This window comes from Carlito syrichta, unplaced genomic scaffold (genome assembly GCF_000164805.1).
Source record: "Carlito syrichta isolate Samal-C Ts95f unplaced genomic scaffold, Tarsius_syrichta-2.0.1 Scaffold301673, whole genome shotgun sequence".
NCBI classification, from domain to species: domain Eukaryota; kingdom Metazoa; phylum Chordata; class Mammalia; order Primates; family Tarsiidae; genus Carlito; species Carlito syrichta.
The window spans coordinates 630,655-649,801 of NW_007245769.1; the positions used below are offsets into that span (position 1 = coordinate 630,655).

At 34.4% G+C, this 19,147-nt stretch overlaps 1 protein-coding gene across 1 annotated transcript in view; it reads right to left on the reverse strand.

Annotated features, from left to right (window-relative positions):
- LRP1B (LDL receptor related protein 1B) overlaps positions 1 to 19,147 on the reverse strand; it is a 1,912,798-nt gene that overhangs the window by 609,118 nt on the left and 1,284,533 nt on the right. Inside the window, exons 28-29 of the mRNA XM_008055101.2 lie at positions 13,253 to 13,384; positions 11,413 to 11,640 (exon numbers count right to left, since the gene is read on the reverse strand). Of these exons, the coding sequence (XP_008053292.1) occupies positions 11,413 to 11,640; positions 13,253 to 13,384 (360 nt within the window). The remainder of the gene's footprint in view (positions 1 to 11,412; positions 11,641 to 13,252; positions 13,385 to 19,147) is intronic.

Consider the following 19,147-nt stretch of genomic DNA (forward strand, 5'->3'; position numbering starts at 1 on the left):
AATCAACAATCTTCTCACTCTGTAAGTTATATCTTTAATTTACAGTTAAGTTGGTGAATTTCAAATATGGAACTTACTTTATTTCTTAACTCCAAACTTCAAATTTCTTTTTATTTTTAGTATTCCTCTCTCAGTTTTCTCTCTCTCCCTCCACCCTCCCACCTTTTTTTTCCCAGATAAAAAGAATACATCACTTCTTTAAAGTTAATACTGTCACATCGTATGTGTCACTCAGGATCTTTATTCTTTATTCTCCTTCACTTTCTGGAGTTTTTTGGTTGATCAGAGTCAGTATGGGTTTATAAGAAGAAGATTTGGATTCATGTTCCAGGTTGGGTACCTATTTTTTGTCATTAATCAAGTCACTTAAATGTCTTTTTGCCTCTTTTCTTACCTGTAAAATCTGGCTAGTTATAAATCACACATAAGATTGTTATGGATATTGCATTAGATAATGTGTGTTTATGCAGATCAATGTACAGTTGAGAAATGCTTTGCCAATCTAAGGACTTAATACTTGCTGCATTTTACATTGGGTTGCTTAGTATTGGTGAAAATAAAAAAATAAGCTTGTGTTTTTTAAATACATACATTTTCTCTAAAGTGATTTGTTTATTTGTTTTTGTGGTTTTTTGGTAGGTTGACTGTCTCCACTGCTTGTTCATTTCTGATGGACTACATATACATTTCACTCTTAAATTGTAAAGAAAGCTATAAATACCTACTTAGACCTTGTCAATTCTATAGTTCATGCTCTCTCAAATCTATTTCTATCTTTAATATTACAATAGCAACCAGAATTTCTTCTTCTAAGCAATGGATTTAGTTGCTGCCGTTACTTTTCTTACTGGAGAGCTTTAAATCACAAACTTCTCTTGCCCCAAGGTATTCAATAGCTTCCTGTCACTCAGAACTTGATGTCTACATTTCTTAGCCTGGTTTTTTACATAGTATGAATATAGCTACAGTACTTTTCTAACCTTTTTTCTCACTATTTTAAACAAGTATCTTATACTTAACTTATGCATGTGTTTTCAGGTTTCCAGGCTTGTCCTGACCTTTCCAAACTATAGGGAAACTATTTAGATTTCATACCCTACCCCATCTCCACTGGCCTGAATTTTATGCAAAATAGGCCAGCTGATTGGTAACATTACTCCTTCAATCACAAAAATCTAATAATTTCTCCTATAGATCCCTGATGGAAAGATTTTTCTCCATTGACCTAACAACAGGATGGTATTTGGTCAGTCCTTTTCTAGCTAATGGGATAGTTATTTAGCTGATATATTACTGTTTTCACATATGCCTCTTAGGAGTAGACTCCTTGCTAATTTATCTTTACAACCCCTCTCCCTAAATGTATACAACATTGCTTTCAACATAAACACTTTTAATGAATTCATGAATAAATTCATGAAACACACACTCCAGAATTTTGAGAATATGTAAACTGAGCTAAAAAAATCAAATATAAATCCATGTTGAAGAATATATAACTAAATACATAAAAATTAATTCTATTTTTTATTTTTACCATTTTTTTTTTTTTTTTACTTACCAGATTGGAGTTTTCAATTATCATCTTTATGTCTAAAAAGAACTTGTGGCTTTTGTCTATCACTAATACACACATCTGTTTGTTGTAGAGTGCCCTGGTAACTGCTCCATAAGGATATAGCAGGAAAGTAAAAATAACTGCATATTTAATAATATCTTTCTCTTCTTGATAAAAAAATTGAAATAATAAATCTGACTCTTTGTTTTCAAGCAAGTCAAACCAAGTTTCTCAAGGAACTCTGAGCAAGTTTTTCAGAAAGTTCTATTTTTATTTTCTGGGGACTCTCACATGTTGAACTAAGGCAGATTATAAAGTGTATTCTGAAAAGTCCTTTATTGCCACAGAATTCCCTGATGCATGATAAATTATAATTTTGAAGTGTGTTATTGAAATCATAAGTCAGATGAGAAAATCGCAAAATGCTAACACACACTTATATATCAACTATCAAGGAAGGCAAAAGGGAATGCAGAAGCTGGTGCAACAATTGAGACAATAACTTTCCTGAGAATCTAGAGATTCATGGATTATTAGTTGCTCAGTGCAAAAGAGTTCAATCCTTAAGCTCACAAAGAGTGTGAAAACTAAATAGGAATGATCTCAGGGGTATTAGGAGGATATAAACACAATCTAGTGATAGGTAGGTGAGGAAAAAAATCTAACTGCTTAAAAGAAAGAACGATTAAAAAATAAAAACAAATTTATTTTTGTCCATTCTCTGGGTATCAAAGAAAAATCATAATTTCTAAGCAGAATTTCTAAGGTCTACACTTGTGTAAGAAATGACTAACTTATATGCAAGAATGCTTTTAGTCAGGTAGGAAAATAGATTGATTTCTGGCTTATAGTGACTCCTTTTCTCTCCATCAGTATCAAATTCAAACCCTCTGTGGAAGAAATAATTTCTTCAACCTAGGACTCACGTTCTCATTGATAAAGTGCACTCTCATAATAAATTAAAACAAAAAAAAAATTTAAAACACACAACAAGAAATGAGACATAATAGAAAGAATTAAGAAAAATTTAAATATGCTTAGGCCTCCACATTTTTAATATTTATAAATGATAACATGTAGGATAAGGGAAAAGAGTAGAATATATTAATGGAATAAAAAATACTTCAAAGTAATAGCAAGGTGTGAACATTTCTTTTAAAAAAATCCCTTGGATGATATGAATGATAACCCAAACAACTTATAATATTAAAAAATAAAACATTAAAAATTAATTTTTGAATAGATTAAATGGCAATGTAGACATAGTTCAGCTAGTGAACTACAAGATAAGACATTAATAAGAACTAGTACAGAAAAGCAAAAAGATTAAGTAAATGAGAAGATAGAATAGTCTAGCAGTCTACTTTGAGTTTACAATGTAAAGAGTAAAAAGATTGAATTAGAAAAAATAAAGAATTTTGGGGGGATTTCCCCCACTTTGGACTTATAAAAGATAGGACCTCATAGGAGACACAACAGCCTCTAGGTGGCAAAATAAAAATATTATGCCGGGCTTGGTGGCTCATGCCTGTAAACTCAGCACTTTGGGAGGCAGAGACGAAAGGCTTGCTTGAGCCCAGGGATTTCAGACCATCCTGGGCAGTTTGGCGAGACCTCGTGTCTTCCATAAATAAATTAGCTGGGCATGATAGCACGTGCCTGTGGTTCCAGCTACTTGGAAGATTGAGGCAGAAGGATCACCTGAGCCCATTAGGTCAAGGTTGTAGTGGCAGTGAGCATGCTACTGCACTCCAATCTCGGTGACAGAGTGAGACTCCAACTCAAAATATATATATTTTAATGGGAACAAAGGAAAAACGTTTAAGCAGTTAAAAAGCAAAGACACAACATGAAAAAGAAAATGATAATTAGGTAAACATGGGAATACTCAATAGCAATAAGGGAAGCCAAAAGATAGTGGGATGATGTCTGCAAAGAATTGAGAGAAAATAATTCTCAACTTGGAATTTTGAACACAACAAAGTTATTTACTTATTTATTTGAGTTCTGTTGCCCAAGCTGGATTGCAGCCGCCACAGCGTCAACCTGGTGGCCTCCAGCGATCCTTCCACCTCAATCTGCCAAGTAGCAGGAACTATAGGTCTGCGCTACTACGCCTGCCTAATGTTTTGTTTTTTTTTTAATTGTATAGGTGAGGTCTCGCCAAGTTGCTTAGGCTGATCTTGAACCCGTGGGCTCAGGCTATCCTCTCATCTCGGCCTCCCAAAGTGCTGGAATTATAGGCTTGAGCCACTGCACCTGGTCAAAGTTATTTTTTAAATTACAGCTCAACAATAACAACAAAACAAGAAAAATCCTTTTTAAAAACTTGACAAAGACTTGAATAGTATTCCATTGCATGTATATACCACATTTTGCTTATCCAGTCATCTGTTGATGGACAATTGGCTTGCTTCTATCGTTTGACTACTGAAAATAATGCTGCAGTGAACATGGATGTGCAAAAATCTCTTTGTGACAAGTATCTCTTCTATATAGCCAAAGAAGATATAGAAATGACCAAGAAGCATAAGTAAAGATGTTCGACATCACTAATCTTTAGGAAAATCAAAATTGCAATGAAATACCAGTTCCCACCCATTAGGATGGCTACCATCAAAAGACATGGGATAAGAGTGTTGGAGAGGATGTAGAGAAATTGGAACCTTTGTGCACTGTTGGTGGGAATTTTAAAATGGTTCAGCTGCTACAGAAACTGTGTGGCACTTCCTCAAAAAAAAAGGGGGGAAGTACCACATGATCCAGCAATTCTACTTTTGGGTATATGCATGCACAAAAGAGTTTAAAGGAGGGTCTCAAAGAGATATTGTACATCCACATTCACAGCAACATTATTTGCAGTACTTAAAAGTTGGAAGCAACCCAACTGTCCATCAACAGATGAACGGATAAGGAATATGTGGTATATACTGTCAATGAAATACTATTTAGCTTTTAAAAATAAAGAAATTCTGAAATGTGCTGCTACAGCATAGATGAAGCTTGAAGATATTTTAAATGAGATAAGTTATCACAAAAAACAAATATACTCATATATGGTGTCTAGAGTAGTTAAATTCATAGAGACAGAAAGTAGAATGACAGTCACTAGGGGCTGAGGAAGAGGAAATGGAGACTTTTTGTTTAAGGCTATAGTTTCAGTTTAACATGATGAAAAGAGTTCTGGAGATTGTGGCAAAATGTATATGTGTACTTAACATTACTGACCTGTATGCTCAAAAATAGTTAGGATGACAAATTTTTTATTATGTATAATTTGCATTTTAAAAATTATTTTTCAAAAACAAAAGTTAAATAAACATAATTTTGGACAATATCTCAGATTAATTCTGACATTTTCACTAAACTAAAGGATTATTAAAACAGAATTTAGAGAGAAGAAAAATGATCACAGAAAGAAGACTTTAGGTGAAAGAGGGGTAGGGGTAATAAAGCACTTAAACTGGTTACCATGTAGATAAATGTAATGAACAATGACAGGTTATCAATTCTCTGTTTGTCAGATTTACTTTCTTATTTCTTTTTTTTCTACAAAGTGAACCTGTTCACTTTGGGGGTTCTTGTGTGTGGTCATTGTTCTTGGGGGCAGTCACGAAGAGTTTTGCCTTCAGTCTGGCATACCTTTAGAAGAAGAAGGGATCCCAACTTTTTTATATTTTCTCTTAGGCAGATATAATTATAGTCAGTCAAAATTCATTTGAAGTGAATTTCTGGGCAATAATTTATCTGCCTTTGAAGCACAGTTTAAAAAGCAAGACGATAACACTTTTGAAATGTTTTCTTAAGATAATTTTGTAAATATAAATATTTCATTTGTTGCAAATAAGGAAAACTGTAAAAATATATCAATTATACGTGTGTGTATGTATGATTGTACATGTGTGTGAATTTTACTATATAGGAACTCATGATTCAGCTTAAGAAATAGAACATCACAGATAATTTAGGAGCCTTCTCTGCTCACCCTCACCAATTTTATCCCTTCCTAACTCTGAGGAATGTAGTGTTTATTGTTACCTTGGTTTTGTCAGTTTTAACACCCATGTATGTGCCCCATATCTATTTGATTTTCCTAAACAATATAGGAACAGAAGTAGAACATTTTTACTACTCTTCATCCTTCTAAATATCCTAAACCTTTAATGTATTCCTTTCTTAGAGAAACAACTCACTACATACTGATCTAGGAAAACATCTGAAGCAAACATTCTTCTCATCTTCATTTGGATCAATGTTACCAACATTCAGTTATTTGGTCATCTTCACCCCTCAGTTATCAGGTTTGATTACTACTATATCTACAATGTCTTCAATGTCTGTACCTTGTTTATAACTCTCATTGTTCTAGTCTAATTTCTGTTTCAGATTTAGAACATTTGTGTAATTTTTTAATTACATCATTATCTACAATCCCCCACTTTTTAAATCTATCTTTCAAGTTTCTACCTGATTTATCTTCAAAATAGTTTGAATCACCCTCTTTAAAAGTCTTCAGTGGCTCCTCAGTGCATTTAAAAAAAATACAAACACAGCTCCTCTTCTTTGTATAAGGCCCTCTGTGATCTACCTTCATATTAATCTTCTAGTTTCCTCTTCCAAAAATCTACTACTTGCTTTTCTTTATATTTGAAGAATCCAGACCTTTGTGTCTTTTGACACTTCAACATGGATTGGTTTTACTACCATTATTTCCCCAAGGGCTAGTTTGGTTAGTACCTCCTCAGTGAGCACTCTGGTAATCCCATGTAAGAATGCAGTACTCCTTGTTCTAGTTGTCTGAAAAGAAGTGGTTTGCATCTTTGTTAAACTATCTATTTTATTTACCCTTATATTTTATTTAGTTGTTCACATCTCACTCTTTCACCAAATATGAAGTATTGCAAAATAGAATGAATCTTTACCATTCACTGACAAAATTATTGTTGGCAGTGGATAACATTCAAATATAAATGGAAATCTACTCCCAAATAAGTTCAATGAGATTGAAAGTATCATTGAAAAGTACATTTTATATAGCAGCAACATGATCAAAAGGTCTAAGTTTTAAATGGTCTGTATTTTATAGTTACAAAAAAGCATACAACTATATGATTCTTTCCTATCACATAAAAGAGTGCTCTTAAAAAAAAGTGAGCCGGGCTCGGTGGCTCAGCCTGTAATCCCGCGCCTTTGGGAGGCTGAGGTGAGTGGATTGCCTGATCCCACGGGTACGAGACCCACCTGGGCAACTTGACGAGACCTCATCTCCACAATAAATCAAAAATGAGCCGGTTGTGGTAGCGCGCGCCTGTAGTTCCAGCTACTTGGAAGGCTGAGGCGGAAGGATTGCCAGAGCCCAGCAGGTCGAGGCTGCGGTGGCCGGGAGCAGCCACTGCACTCCAGTCTGGGTGACAGAGTGAGACTCCAACTCAAAAAAAAAAAAAGGTATACTTGTAACTTTTATTTTCTATCTTTTATTTATTTTAGCTTTCTGCTTAACTCATCCTGACAACCCAGTTTATTCAGTTAGTAGGTTGCTCAATTACTAAAATAGTAATTGCTAAAGCAATTGTACTTGCCAAAAATTGTCCTTAATCTTCCAAAAATGAACAATGTATACTTTGCCCTAAAATTATCAAACACATGAGGTACATTCTCAATAAAAAAATGAGATTCTGTTGACAGCTTGAATCTCATAAATCTGCCTAACATGTCTGTGTATACTTTTGATCAAATTTCAGAATAAACAGTTAAATCCTTGGCAAAGAGATGGAATAACCCATATACTTCACCCACATACTACTAGATGTACTCTGCAGAGTGTGTTGAGTAATAGTAAGAAAATATTGGAAAAGCATATTACACACAAACCATGTGGCTATAGTAAAGCCTCTGTTCTCCAACTTTCTGAAATTTTTTAGTTCTAATTAGAAAGAAATGCTTAAGGAAAAAGAGCATGACTTTGAAGTTTAAAGATCTAAATTTACGCTTAGATGCAAATAAAGCTCTGGCATTTCCTAGAATGGCAAGTCTCAACAAAATGCTTCCTAATCTATAAAAGCAGAAAATAACATGTACCTCAAAGCACTGTGTGAGGAATAAATTACAAAATTAAATAAGGATAGACAAAACTAAATAAGGATAGACAAAACTATATTACTCCTGACTTTATTGAGAATTAAGTATGTTAATTTTCTTCTTACTATGTCAACTGCAAATCTGTAATTTAGAGTTTTTAAAGGCTACCTATTATCTAATAAAGTATAATTCCAGGGAGTACATGAATACTCAAAATCACATCATATAAATAAACCTGATAGAATAAATAATTGAAAAATATGTGGGCCAAGCAATGACTCAAGTTAAAAAAAAAACAACAAAAAAAACCAAGTTGCCATGAGAGATTAGGCTTGCAGTCTGCTAGCAAGAACTTTTACCATAAATTGCTGTAGTTATTTTTTTCTTAGAATAAAATTATCTTTTTATGTGTTAAAGAGGCAATAATATACATGTGTGCTTTGTGTATATGTGTGTGCAGTTGTTCAGTCATACAATGAATGTGCCTATAGTCATATACTAGTATTTATCCTTATAATAAATTACTGGGGAGGGAACCCCAAATACCCAGGATTATCTTTCAGGTGGATCCCTTGTAGTACACTTGGAATTTGTTGCTCCAGATCAAATGGCCAATTAAAGTTTTGATCTGGAAGTTTTGAGAAGGATGTGTCACAATTTGCTAAAGAAACATCCCAAGTTGTGGCAAACAGGTAACTGGTTCTTCTACCATGACGACACACCTGCTTTCACTGTGCCCAGTGTTTAGCAGTTTTTGACCAAAAATGACGTGACCTTATGCCCCACCCTCTTTATTCACACAATCTCACCTGAGCAGCTTTTTTTGTTGTTCCCAACATAAAAAAAGTCTGCAGAGGGAAATGTTTTGTCAGTGTGAAAGAGGTGAAACAAAAATGGCAGAAACACTAAAAGACATCAAAATTGATGAGTTCAAACACTGTTTTGATCCACCCTCTAAGACAAAGCATCTGGATAGGTGAATTCCATAAAATGAAAAGTATTTTGAAGGTGACTGAAGTATAAACATGTAAGAATAAATACACAATTTTTAATAAGTAAATTCCATTTGGGGGGAGATACCCCCTTATATACCTACTCCAAGTCACTTACAGCAAATAGCTTATGTGAGCACAACATAAATTAAGAACAGCTTAGTGTTTTAGGATATGTAGAATGATGATGCAGATAAACTATATCTAGAGTCCACGAAAGCTTGGGCCAAAGAGTTTCAGTGTTTTCCTCAGATAATAGTCTGTTTGGGAAGAAAATAATGGGAGGTGGTTGGCACAATGGATATATTTGGGGTACAATTTCTGAAACTGGTTTCGCATTAGATTTAGACTAAGGAAGGTAAGAAAATTAAGTCTCTCAAGAAAAGGTCCAATAGAGAGAGGACAGCTCAGTGAGAAAATACAAAGACCTAGAGTATAAGAAGTAAGAGAAAGGTTTCCACAGAGTTATTCATAGGGTTTCTAAAAGATGAAAGGAAAAAATAAAGTATAATTACTGGCTGACATGATTTGAGATCCTTTTGTGAAATCAGAAGCTAAACTGTCAAAAGTTTCTCAAGTTCTTCTATAAATAGAAAGGTATGTCAGACCTTAATAAGATTTCATTTTGGAAGAAGGAGAAAGATGATACTGTTCAATCTGTGGAGTGAGTTAGAAATGAAGGCACCAACCTTGACAATTTCTATTCTTCAACCTTCATGTCCAATTAATTGTTAAGTTTCTTTATATTTCTACTCTTTGATGTATCTATAATCTGTTCATGTTTCTCCATCCCTGTTTTTTCTCACCCTAGTCCTGACTTCTACCATCTCTTATTAAAGCATTTCCCAAAGTTTATTGCTCATCTACTCTCCTACACCAGAACTCTCTACTAAACATAATAGCTAGAGTGACCTCTTCCAAATGCAAAGCTAATCATGTAGCCCAAACCTTCCTTAAAACTCTTCCTAGATTCCCATTATTTTGAATATTAACATAGACTTCAACAACTTGCCTTATAGATCTTTGAAGACGTATAGGTACATCTCTCTTGTTCCATGCTTCAGACTATTCAGCCTGTACTGGCTCTCCTTCAATATTTTATCACATAGAAAATATCCCAATACTTGTAAAATGGCTGAATTAGTAATTACTGATAATAATAAGTAATGTATTAATTATTAGTGAGAAAATACTGTTGCTTAAATTTTGGTTGATAATTATAAATAGATCCTGATAAATGGAAATAAGTCTTTGTTATTTTTCTCAAAGACACACCAAATTGCTACTAGATACTAGTCCATAATTAAAGGTAGAAAATTGTCCACCAATTTTTTTTAACATACAGCATCTTTTGCTGTATACAAACCACAGTCTTTTAGAAAGACTTTAACATTCATAATAAAGTGCTTGAACACTTTTCTGTTAGACTTTGATGAATTCATTGAGGAAATATCACCTAAATGACTGTCAATCTTGGGAAGCAGCAAATGTCTATTAACTGATCTTTCAAAGAGTTTCCTGATGTTTAATATTAGGAAATATCAGGATATTTAATGTGTTTAAATATTATAAATATTTATATATATATTTAAATCCAGTCTGACAATGATTCTGCAACCATTTTCCCCCTACTCATGTAAAAATTCTGTACAAAAAGAAAATCACATTAACTTTTATAAAAAGTCCTTCCCTTTTGGCAAGTTTGAAATAAATATTTGAACAAGTTTATAATCAATTCATTTAATTAGTTGCTTTAAGAGTGCAAACCTAAGATCAGTAAAGAACTAGATTAAATAAATGAGCACCGTGGTGATAAAATACTCTTAGATCTACTAGCAGTAATCAGGCTAGCCCTCTAGTATTATATGTGGAAAACTCTTTTGAAAAGGACTATGAATTTAAAAACTACACTTCTTACTACTTTTATTATAAGACTGATCATTGCTCAAACATGTCTGATTTTAAATTTTTAGTATTCTTTAAAGTATAGGTGTTTGAGATATATATATGGATTACTAATTACCCTTTCTTTATCCCCCTCCAAATCCCTCTATTCAGTTTAGGTTGAAAATAAACTGTCTTCTTTGGTTTAGCAGACATGGTAAACAGTAGATGCTCAAGGAAGACTCCTTTAATAAAAACTGATCCAAAAATAACCATATGCCAAAATTTCAGCAAATATTAGGATAATTCAATGCTAAATATTTAGAGTTCAACCACCGCATTTACATGTATGTCTCACTTCAGCTATGTTTTCCATGTTGGGAAAAGTTACTTTCTTTGTTTTTAATGATTAATTCCACAACATTCACTGAGATCCTATGATTCAACCCGTTGGGTCAGGAAATAGATAGGAACAGTTTCCCTGTCTTGTTTGTGTGGTCTGACTCTATAAAAATATGTTCAAAAGAAAGTTTTCAATAAGCTTACAAGGAAAACAGTCTTTTCTAATATCCTATATTTTCTTTATGCAATTACAACTATTCTTCCATGAGCAAAAAAGATTCTTTAAATCTGCTTATTTAGAAATCTGTGAATTTTAAGGAGATCTATTCTGAAATTTTTTCTTCTCATGACATTAAATTTTTAATTATCATTCTCCTATGTGCAATTTAATTATAACATTCTACAATTGCAAGGATGTACTATATTATTAAATCTCTAAGCAATTCCAACTTTCAATTATCAGCATAGAATTGAATAATAAAGAATATAAAAGACTTGTGATCATTGCAGATTAAATAACAAACATTTTAAAAGTTGTAACACGTGAAAATCTTTTACCTCTTGAAATAACAGTTTCTAACCCAGTTCCATTAATAAAAGCTCGTTTAATAGTTTGTGTTTTAATATCTGTCCAATATAAGCGTTCCTCAGATGCATCAAAGTCTATCACAGTAACATCATCAATATCAGGAACTGTAAAGGCCGTGATAAAGTTAAAATATGGATTGTCAATATCCACTCCTCTGATTTCAGAACGCCTTGCATAAAGAAGAAATTTTTTCATTTCTAGAAAAGAAAAAGAAATTTAGTGTTTTTCTCATTTAAAGTTGGCAAAATTGAAACAGTCTAGGAATTATAAAATATTATTCGTTAATTTTTTTTAAATAGAGATAGGGTCTTGCTTTGTCATCAAGTTAGAGTGCAGTGGCATGATCCTAGCTCACTGCAGCCTCAACCTCCTGGACTTAGGAAATCTTCCCACCTCAGCCCTCCCAGTAGCTAGAACTACAGTCACCTGCCACCACACCCAGTTAATTAATTTATTTTTTGAAAAGTCAGTATCTCACTATGCTGCCCAAGCTAGTCTCAAACTCCTGGCCTCAAGTGATCTTCCCACCTTGGTCTCCCAAAGTGCAGCGAGTACAAGCATGAGTCACTCAACCTGACCAGTTTATTAATGATTTAATACATTTTTAACTCCAGAATATTATAATCAATATTTGGTAGAATCATTACTGCAAAAACAATTTATTTATTCTAAATTAAAGTATCTGACAGTAACAAATGTAAAATAAGTTAGAATTCTGACAGCATCATTTTCCTGACTAGAAACTCTCAGTAATCAATTTGATCTTAGAATTACAAACTAATTTGAAATAAACTACCAAACAACCATATTTGGTTTTTGTACATAATTATGGCAATATTGCATTGCATTAAATGTTTTTTTGAAAGAATCTAATGACTTTTCTCTATAAGTCACTATATTTTCTATATGTCATTTAATAAGATGAAATTAAACATTGCTTTAAAAAATTCTGTTCAAAATCCCTATCAAAAATAAAGGTTCAAATATATATTTTGTAAATTTGTAATGACTAACAAGGTAAGGAATTGAAACATTTTACCTCCACAGGCGACCATCTTACCTCGCATTTGTGAAATATAAGATCAAATAGAAATAGGAGTTACAGATATTCTATTATTTTGTTGTTCTCTTTGGGAGTATTCTGGTCGAACTATATTATTGTGTACAAGTAAAGCCACATGTACTTAGATTCCTGAGCTCACTTTTGGTGAGTACGTTGTTTCCTGCTCTTAAAATTAAGTCCTTGCTTTGTAAATAAATAAAAATTATTAATCAAAAACTGTCTGATTATCTTTCACAAATTTTATCATGTTTGGTTTGAGTGCTGTTTAAGTGCTTGTTTTAAGAAACCTCTTCAAGTTATATATTTTACTTCACTTTTGCCCTTCAAGTTGATAATCCCCTACAAAATGATGCTAAAGTGACTTTGAAGAAGAGCAGGAGATTAAAGCTGTTAAGCACTTCTTTGTTATGTGGTTACCGACATCATCATTTTCTGATAATGCACTTTCACTTACAAATCTTCCTGTTTTGCAGAGATAAATTCTGCTAACACACCGAGTAAGAAAGTAGCAAAAAAAAAAAAAGAGAATAAGGTAATAAATAGCAAAATGCAACATATCACATATTTAAAGTTTGTCAATTTCCCCAAAAGGAGATGAATCATCAATAGTAGCTGGATATAGCACCACTTAAAATATTTTTAAAGATATTGAAAACCCCTTCTGCTTTCCTTGAGTAAAATTTGAATGCTAATATAATTTGAAGGAATTGAGTTTTTATTTTAGCTAAGAACAAGAAGAAACTCACCATAGCAGGTCCTCTTGTCTGAGGAGAGCTTCATCAAGTGGGGGCACGCACAGGCAGCACTCCTATTATGATTGATCAGACACATGTGAGAGCAGGGGCCTTTGCCGTCATTAGTTGCACAAGGATTGGGAGCTGTAATTACACAGTGAAATATTAACAGTGAAGAAGGAAGAATGTATTAGGGAACCTCTGAGGTTGACAGGGGCTATTCACTTGATGATTCAAAGTAAAGTTTCCTACATAGCACCCATTAGTGGGGTGATTAATATGACAATAATAGACAATCACGCACAGCGATTACATTAATAAAAACATTTTCCCTCAAAGATAACTAAGATAACTCAATTCCCTCTAAGTTGAATGCCACGCATTCTACTGCCTTAGAAGCAAAGGATTTTTTTTGTTGTTGTTGCTGTTATTTGCTTATTTAAGGATTTAGTCTGAGATGCAATCAAGAACATTTATTGACTTTAGCGTATAATAATAATTTCAGGTGAAAGATAAATCAGATACTGGGAGTTCCAATGGATCTCATTATTTTCCTTACCTACCATATAGACTTCTTGCCTTGACACACCACTCTTAAAGACTTCCCTAGGAAAAGTATGCTGTAAAGATACCCTTCCTTCAGACCATTTGCTGTTTATTAGGTCAGAGAAGTCTATGTGAAGAAATGCCTGTCTTCCTTCATATTGTCATCTACTTTTTATTGTTATTTTTTCTGTATTAACTAATTATATGGTTAAGATTTGTTCCACATGCACATACATGCTAAACTATATTGTATAAAGAAATTATACCATATAAAATTTAGAACAGAATCTTAAATTTTGCAGTTTGATATCATTCTCTCATAACATTGAGAGAATATCTTCAGGGACTCTGAATTTTGTGTTTCTTGTGTCATCATGCCTTTTGGATAAGATTTTAATTTCAATTGATCAGTAACTATTATCTTTAATCTTATGTCTTATTATAGAGACTGCCTAGTAAAGTCTTTAGAACTAGGTTACTAAATTGAAGGCCAAAAAGAGTTAAACATTCTGACCCCATCAGCAAGATTTTAGCTTTCAATTAATGAATGACATCTTCCTAAAAGGTAGACCTATTGCTCAGAGTAGTGATAGGCAAGTTGTTCAGCTCAGGTTAGACATAGATAGATAGGTTTCTTGTAGGCAGTTTAAATTAAAACAAAGAAAGTGTTCAGACATCTTTCTTATCAGTACGCAACCTTCACTTAACCTACAAGGCAAACAAGATCTGACCACCTTGAAGGCTGGAATGTGACTATACCAGTACAATAAATCACAGAAACAATAGGGAATTACCCAAAACACAGGCATGATATTCTAGGAAAAGCAATAACTAGTTAGGCAATAACTTTAAGTATTTAGAAGGAACTTATGAACTTAGAGAGTTGAAAGATGGCAATAAAAATTTGTGACCAGACACCTGCAGCCCACCCTCTTGGTTCATAGAAAGTGGGGTAATCAAAACTCATGGCCAGATTCCTGCAGCTCATTTCTTTTAGTTCATGGTTTGCTTAATAATTGTTATAAAAGTATATAAAGCTTTTTGTCAAGGGCAATCACGTGTCCTTTCTCTTAAGGCACCCATGCCTGTCGGGCACGTCTCTTTCTTTCTAATAAATTTCTGTCTTAACCTATACATGGGACCCACTCTGAAATGCTTTTCTGTGGCAAAATCAAATAGCCCATGGAGCAACACACCATACCTCACCCAGCATCAATAAGATTGATACATGCTAACCTCCATAATGTCACTTTGGCATATTGAAAAATGGCAGAAGTAGGCAAGTACCTTTGACCTTCTCTCACCCTTCTTTCCTGATGTGGGTCATAAAACTTAGGAAGATTTTTCTGACCTTCCTCTGAAGGAGGTAAGAAGATTTCCATGTTGAGGTGCCCTCCCTAGACCCAGAGGAAAGGAGCATCCTTATCTCTGAAGACACAAGGACACAGAAAAGAATCTTGCAACAGGCCTTGCTAAGTTACTCCCAGTTTTTGTTCTTTGTCCTATCATATTTCTCCACAACTGCCCACTCTTCACCAAACCTAGTATAGAAATACAGGTTTTAACCATTTGGGGAGGTTTTCAATTCCTCATAAAGGCTCCTGTGTCATGTAAAACTTGTATTAAATAAGTTCGTGTGCTTCTCTTGTTTATCTGTTTTTTGTTATAGAGTCCCTAGCCATGAACCTATGGTAGAGAAAAAGCATTTTTCCTCACCTAGAGAAGTTAATATCAGTCCTGGAGTGTTTTAAAACACAAGAAATAAAAATCAAGGAGATATAATAAAACTTTAGAGGATATAAGAAAAAATAAACTAAATTTGATAAATAATCAGTGTAACTTTTGGCAATCTTTAGAGCTCCCCACACCAAGGTGAGAACAGTAATGTATGTCTTTGCATTTGTTAAAAAGAATAGATAAATAAAACAGAAGATTCACAAACACACATTCTTCTAAGAAAAAACAAAAGATGTTAGAAAAGAATGAGAGCTACAGTTTTAGAGATTCCTTACTGAAATTCCTTCTGACACTCTGAATAAGTACCACATATTTTATTCTTTCTCGTGTCACAACTTTATCTATTATAATAATTAGAGTCCCTAAGGAATTGCAGTTAGAGAAACAAGTGCAGAAAGGTGCTGCAGGAGAGGAAGAGGAATGAAGAAGAAGCACTGTTAACTGTTAGGTATTTCAAGTGTCTAACAGTAGGGTTACCTAGTGTGGTAGATAGAAAGAGAAAACTTAAACTTTTCCACATTTGGAAGAAAGGAGAGAATGAAGAAGAAGAAAAGCAGAAAAGAGAAAAAGGAACAAAAGAGACAAGAAGAAAGGAGAAGAAATTTGTTCAAAAACATAGGAAATCCTATTTACCAGGAAAATTAAAGCATAATCCATTACAGTCTGATGGTAGAGACTTGAATTTAATTTTGAACATCATTATTTTTAGGTCAGAGCCATATCAGATCTTCTCTACATGCTATAATTGTGATAAAATATCTCTAAAAGCAAAGATATTAACTTTCTATGTATATAAGTTGCATTGTCTTTGTAGCTCAATTTTTGCATTAATGATGACACTGTAATGTATAATTCACAAAATTTTGTGCTTACAACATGAAAAATCCACAAAGAATTCTTAATTTTCATTTTCTTTTCACTTTGAAATAATATTTTTAAATCTTCTTTCCAACCATGCATTTGAACACAGCTAAATATATATATAGTTGTTTTTTTTTTTTAGTTGGAGTCTTACTCTGTTGCCCAGACTGGAGTGCAGTGGCATACTCACGGCCACCCCAGCATTGACCTGCTGAGCTCAGTTGAGCCTTCTGCCTCAGCCTTCCAAGTACCAGGAGCTACAGGTGCATGCTACCACACCCAGCGAATTTTTTATTTATTGTAGAGACGAGGTCTCGCCAAGTTGCCGAGGCTGGTCTTAAACCAGTGGGCTCAGACAATCCACTCACCATAGCCTCCCAAAATGCTGGGATTACACGTTGAATAACAGAGCCTGGTGCTACCTATTTTAATTAAGAAATGTGGTTCATAATACTAATGTTTTAATATCAAGCAAGGATTGACAGATAGTGACCCCAAAGCCAAATCTGATCCACTGACGATTTCTGTAAATAAAGTTTTATTGAAACATAGCCATGTGCGTTAGTTTACATATAGTACTATCATACTATAATAGCAGAATTGAGCAATTTCAATAAAGGTCACATGGACTACAAAGCCTTAAGATATTTAATATCTATTACAACTAGATAGCAATTAACTATTTTATAAGACATGCTATTACAAAATCCAGTATCAATAAAGAGGTTGTAAACTCTTACAAGACCAAGACAATTCCATTTATTTGTATCCAAAAGATGGGAAAAGTTGGCTGCGTCACTGAAATGTTATAAGCAATCATAACAGATAAAATGTAAACACAGCTGTACAAACTAACTTCATTGATGGTTCATATTATTTAAATTCAAATTGACCAAAGCAAAAACCGTAGATATACCTACAACTCTCTCTACCTTTTATTTATGCATTAAATAAAATATTTTGAAGCACCTAGTCGTTTCAAACACTGTGAAAAAAAACTAGTCTATGAAAGTAAACAAGACAAAGTTCTGACACCAAGGAGCTTAAGGTTCTGTGCTCTAACCCTGTAATCCATTGTTGTTGGGAGCCGGCCACGGAGGCCCACTGAGCGTTAGGGATCAGGAAGGGCCATTGACCCCGAGACCACTAGGATATGTTCGGGAGCTGTTGACCCCATTTCCTCTCCCTTTTCTGCCTAGCACTACAGCCAGAAAAAACTCCTGCAAGCTCAAGCATATAACTCTGAGACCCTGACGAACACAAACTAACTTCAGAAGCCCATTGTTCCCATTCTTCCACAAACTATGATTTTCTTTCACACAACTTACAGTTCAAACTCGGGTCACATCTAAGAGCCTTAGTATTGGTCACAGGCTTCTGGGTCGTGATTTTAGGGTTTATTAAAGTTAAATAAGGTGTAAATATATAGTAGAATATAGTTTTAGAAATATAAGTTTAGACAGCCATTTTGTTGAAAGGATGCAGCTAGGTTACTTGCAGGTAGCCCACTGTGAACTTTGGACTGGGTCACATTCCGAACATTCTGGGATGGGTCACTTTAGGTTGTAAAGTAAGTATTTAAGTTTCCATAGAATCATTTAACTTGGTATTAGCATAAATTAGCATACGATGAAAAGGGTTTATAGGATAGGTCAGTCATGGATTAAGGTTTGTGTCTGTTATGGGATTTTCTTCCTCATGCCTGAAAGAACGTCTGGTGGGTGGGGGATGCCCCTCACACACCTGCCTTTGTGTTCACGTGAAAGGCATGTGACTATAGAACCCCACTGTTAACACTCAGTAAAGGTCTTCTGCTCAAATCTGAACAGTTGTCCAAGTCTCTGTCTCTGTCTCTGTCTCTCTCTCTCTCTCTCTCTCTTTCTTTCTCTCTTTCTCACAATCGCTGATGCCATCTCCACCTTCGGGAATCTCTGAACTCTTTTGGAGCGAGACTTCATAGTTTAGATTTTCACCATCTCTTGCATGGATAGTTGCACTAACCTCCTAACTAATCTTTAATAGCTAATCTCTCCCTGTTGCATACAGTTATCCATCTACAACACATACTTAATCATATATCTGCTTTTTAAAAAATATCAGATGGCTTCCCACTGTCAACTTCACAAACTTCAGCCTTAACTTCCACCATTTTCCCAAGACTCCTCAGCACCAGTCAGACCAGTTTTTATCCTGCTGAACTCAGCTTATTTTTGTTTTAAAAAAAGTCATCAAGCTTCCAAACACACAAAAGTTTAACTTCAAGACATTTTTAAAAATTTCTCTTTCACTCCTCTATTTGATCATTTTTAAAGTATTGTCTAATTTTCTCTATTATGTGTTTCTTTTCTGTTTTTAATTCTATTCTTCCAACATAAAATTTTATTTTCTCACCTTTGAATGATAGCTATGACTATGTAAATAGTACTCTGTGGTAATGCCCAAATATAGTCTCTGCTCTTTCTTTCTTTTCTTTTCTTTTTTTTTTTTTTTGAGTTGGAGTCTCACTCGGTCACCCAGACTGGAGTGCAGTGGCCACTCCCGGCCACCGCAGCCTCGCCTGCTGGGCTCCAGCGACCCTTCCGCCTCAACCTTCCAAGTAGCCGGAATTACAGGCATGTGCTACCACGCCCAGCTGATTTTTTTATTTATTGTAGAGATGAGGTCTTGCTGCCCAGGCGGGTCTCGAACCCGCGGGCTCAGGCAATCCACTCACCTCAGCCTCCCAAAGGCATGGGATTACAGGCTGAGCCACCGAGCCCGGCT